This window comes from Solanum tuberosum, unplaced genomic scaffold, assembly GCF_000226075.1.
Source record: "Solanum tuberosum cultivar DM 1-3 516 R44 unplaced genomic scaffold, SolTub_3.0 scf00313, whole genome shotgun sequence".
In the NCBI taxonomy this organism is placed as follows: Eukaryota; Viridiplantae; Streptophyta; class Magnoliopsida; order Solanales; family Solanaceae; genus Solanum; species Solanum tuberosum.
This window is the reverse complement of record NW_006239248.1, coordinates 453,446-457,990: the sequence shown is the minus strand read 5'-3', so window position 1 is coordinate 457,990 and position 4,545 is coordinate 453,446. Positions and strand designations below refer to the sequence as shown.

Here is a 4,545-nt window from a genome sequence, read left to right as displayed (position 1 = left end):
TATTTATTTTTTATCAAATTTTGAATTATTTGATATGTTTAATTTAATTCGGGGTATATCTGAAACATTCTCTTTACCCTTAATATATAAGACTGTGCATTCCTTTCTCTCCAATCCCCACTTCTAAAATTTCACTAATATGTTTGTTGTTGTGTAAACTGAATCTCCTTTTCCTAATTTAAGTTTATGAAATTTGAGAAAAAAAATATTATAATTTTGTCAGTTTTCTATAAAGTTTTACAATTTAGCTATTCATAAAATAAAAGGCCCGTTGAGTTTTTGAATTTCTTTTTAGTGATATTTGTTTGTCTTGTTCAAATAAAATAATTTAGAAATAATATCAACAAATACTACTTAAACATATTTTGACATATCAAAATTCAATGTTATTTCCAAAATACAAACAATACAATAATTTTTAAAATGTGTTAACAAATATAACTTAAACATATATTAACATACAAAGTTCAATTTTATTTTCAAATTCAAAATAATACAATACTTGCAAAACAATATTAGCAAATATTACTTAAACATATGTTGACATATAAAAGGTCAAAACATATATCTTGTTTGAATAAAAAAAATTAACATACAATAATAATTTGAAAATAATGTCAGCAAATATTATTTAAACATATATATATATATATATATATATTATTTTTAAGCAGACTAATTTTTAAAATTTGGCAACAACTGGTTTTATTAAATATAAATGTCAATGCTATTATTAGAAATTAAAAGAATATGAAATCCAACCTATAACTCAATCTGGCCCATTTAGCCCGTTCACTACACTAATCAAGAATCAAGGCAAGGGGCTAAGTCGGGGCCGGACCCCATCCCCACCCCTTAACATTAGCTAGGGTTAGCCTGAGTTTTGTATGACCACATTTTAGTGAGTCAAATTTCCTCAGCCTGACAGGATAATATCATTACTTCAATGTTCGATTTATAAAAATTAAAGATCTCATTTCCATTGATACATAAATGACCAAAAAAATTTAAGGAATAGACATTAATATTCAAAATATACATAATCTAAGATATGGTAAGTAATTTTATAATTTTTTCTATTTATTGATACGTTTTCTTCTGCAATCTTGGACTTCTTCCTCCTTTCTCTTTCTAGGTCTTTTGCCGCCTCTTTGTTGTTGGTTTCGATGGGGAACCAACTTTTAGAGAAACACTCGGCTTAACTTTGAAGTCTGATGCAGAAGGAAAAGGCAGGAATGACCTGATTTCGCTTCAAATTCGAATCCTAACCCATCTTCGCTTTTGAAATCAAAAGAAGATTGAGATTTCTGTGGGTTTGAACTGATTTTTTAGTAATTGGTCTCTTCTCAATTGGAGGGGTTGTCTCGGGTTCCTCACCATTTTCCTTAGGCTCAGAACTCTTCTTAACCTTAACAGTCTTTGTAGCTTTGCCATTAGTGTTATTGTTAACATTCTCCTTAACGCCCCCATTACTAGTTCCTGGAGCGCCCCAAATCCTCTTTGAATGCTCAAAAATCAAAAAATCCTGACCCTTTGTGAAAACTGTCTCTTCACCATCTTTCACATTAGTCAAATATTTCTTCTTTAATCTCTTTACCTTGTCACTGATTTGACTCTTTGAAACTTCAACCTGCAACTTCTCCCTGATGAATTCATGAAAAGCAAACATTTTGGCACTAGGTTTCATACCTTTTACTACCTTGTATTCAACAATACCTTTGAATAGAGTAAGCTAGTCGTATCGCTCCATAGACTGTGATGAGTAACAGTTGATTTTTTTTCCTCCTAATTTTGAGTTTCTTCCTCCCTTTCTAGGTCTTTTGCGGCCTTTTTGTTGCTGGTTTTAATGGGGCAACAACTTTTGCAGGACTACTCGGCTTGACGGTTAAGTCTGATGCAGAAGGGGAAGGTAGGGAACGATTGATTCAGCTTCCGATTCGAATCCTGACCCATTTTCACTTCTGGACTCAAAAGAAGATTGAGGTTTTTGTGGGATTTGAACTGATTTTTGTGTAATCGATCTCTTATCATCTGAAGGGCTGTCTGAATTCCTCATAACTTTCCGTACTTGATATTATTTTAAAAAATTCACTTGGATTTGATTGAAAACAACAAATCACATTTTAAAAAAAGATTTCTTCCAATTAAAAATCCCGAAAAGGCGTGATTGCTCCGTCATCCCATTCTATATGTGAGTAGTGGTATTGGTGTTACTCATAAAACTCACGTGGAACAGATGTCTAAATGGGAAAGTAATCGTCCAATTGCAGAAGGCGCGGCAATCGATTAAGACGCTGGCTTTTTGTATAAATAGAAAAACCCTACACAAAGTTTTCATCTTTTTGTCTTTGCTTCAACACTCACCATAGACACAGCTGACGGCCGAATAGCTCTCTCTTCTTGCTTGCAGAAACAATGGCCCCAAACCAAATCCCGCTTAGTAGACCAGCCTCCTTCTGCATCGTCCTCTGAAGAACAAGAACTGGTGGAGGAATCCCAGGAAGAAGAAGAACAACAATCGAGGGAGGAAGAAGGAGAAGAAGAATCAGGGGAAGAAACTGAAGAAGATGAAGAACCCAAGACAGCCCATCCAGTTGTGAAGAAACCCATTTCTCAAAAACTAGTTCAGACACCACAGAAGCCCCAATTCTCTTCTGAGTCTGGAAGCGAAAATGGGTCAGGATCCGATTCGGAAGCGGAATCGGGTAATTCTCTGCCTTCCCCTTCTGCATCGGACTTCACCGTTAAGCCGAATGTTGCTGCTAAAGCTGCTACCCCATCAAAACCAGCAGCAAAGAGACCTCAAGAGGCCCAGAAAGAGAAAGGGAAGAAGAAGCCCAAGATTGCAGAAGAAGAGGAGAAAAAGTCTGCTGCTACTCCTCGGAGTCTTTGGAGCGATGACGACCAGCTTGCTCTACTCAAAGGGATTCTTGAATACAAGACGGTAAAAGGTATGGAACCTAGTGCCGACATGTCTGCTTTTCATGAATTCATCAGGGGGAAGTTGCAGGCTGAAGTTTCCAAGAGTCAAATTAGTGACAAGGTAAGGAGGTTAAAGAAGAAATTTTTGACTAATGTGAAAGATGGTGAAGAGCCAGTTTTCACAAAGGGTCAGGATTTTCTGATTTTTGAGCACTCAAAGAGGATTTGGGGCGCTCCAGGAATCAGTAATGGAGGAGTTAAGGATAATGTTAACAATACCTCTAATGGCAAAGCTAAAAAGACTGTTGAGGTTAAAAAGAGTTCCGAGCCTAAGAAAAGTGCTAAAGTGAGCAAACCAAAGGATGATGAGAAACAGAAGGAAGAAGAGCAACAGGTTGCCGTAAAAGAGGTGGTTAAGGAGGATATAGTTAAGGGTGATCAACAGGATTTCCAGTCCAAATATCCACGTTTGGCTGCATCACTTGAAACTATGTCTGGCTTGTCTACAATGTATCCGAATGGTTCAAGTTTGTTGAAGGAGAACATGAGTTTGATTGCTACCGACAAGGCTAAAGTGTTGGAGGAGAAGTGGAAGAAACTGGAGGATGATGAAGCTGCTTTGATGGTGAAGCGCTTAGATTTCATTGCGGAGCATTACAGATTGGTGGTTGATGCAATGAGAGGTAACTAGATGCTGATGGATCATGTTCTATTCAATGCTACAAGTTCTGATACTGTCTCTGAGGAGTTTTAGATATTGTTTCTCAAGACAATTTCTTCTCGCATTGATGAACTTATGTTTAGTTCGCGAAGTAGATTTAGTTTTTCAGGTTGATTCATACATTTTATTGCTTATTTAGCTTAACTAGTGAACTGGTTTGGATGATATCCGCTGTGTTGCTTCTTATATATGTTAGTGTGGTATGGAGTGATTGGCCCTATTGTGGGGTTGCAATGAAATGCCTACACATTCCTATCATATAATGTAAGGTGGAAGCAAGCTTTTGAACAGCTGAAGTGGAATGTCTGGAGACGTTCTGGTTCATCCTTTGTAATATGTCATTTCCTATTCCAGATGGAAATATATTTAAATGTGATCTTTCTCAGTATTTATTGCTTGTGTTGATTCACTTTGTTCTCAAGTTGTTGTAGCTTGTGTTGTCCTTGGCCTACTTGTTATCTCCTTGCAATGTTGATCCACTTTGTCCTCAATTGTTGTTCATGTAATTGATTTGGGTGGGGGATAGTTACATTGTCGTCTAGATATTTCCTTTGGTATAGAGTGCAATGTTGTTTCCTGACTAGACAGTTGTTCAATCCTAGAGGTTTCAAGTCCTGTTATATATCTAAAAGAACTTAAATTATGATAGAAAATTTTCTTACTGGCGCTGCTTCTTAGGTGTTTCCTTTAACTGCTGATTCTCTATTCTTTCCTAGTGAAGATATTCTGCAGCGCATGAATGTGCACACACATACACCTTTTATATGTGTGTGCGTGTCTACACGCTTGGATTTATCATCATTCGATCAACTATATGTCAATCCTATGACAATTGAGGTCAGTTATATGAATTCTCAATATCCGTTTGATTTGTTCAGGTGCATTGCCATTCCTATACTGAA

At 36.4% G+C, this 4,545-nt stretch overlaps 1 protein-coding gene across 1 annotated transcript; it reads left to right on the top strand.

The window, feature by feature from the left end:
• The first annotated feature begins 2,385 nt into the window (after positions 1–2,385).
• Positions 2,386–4,035, top strand: LOC102589608 (neurofilament heavy polypeptide-like). Its single transcript, NM_001318600.1, is given in 2 exon segments — positions 2,386–2,422; positions 2,424–4,035. Coding segments are annotated over 2 exon segments (1,197 nt in total). The 5' UTR covers positions 2,386–2,415; the 3' UTR covers positions 3,614–4,035.
• Positions 4,036–4,545: the final 510 nt, after the last annotated feature.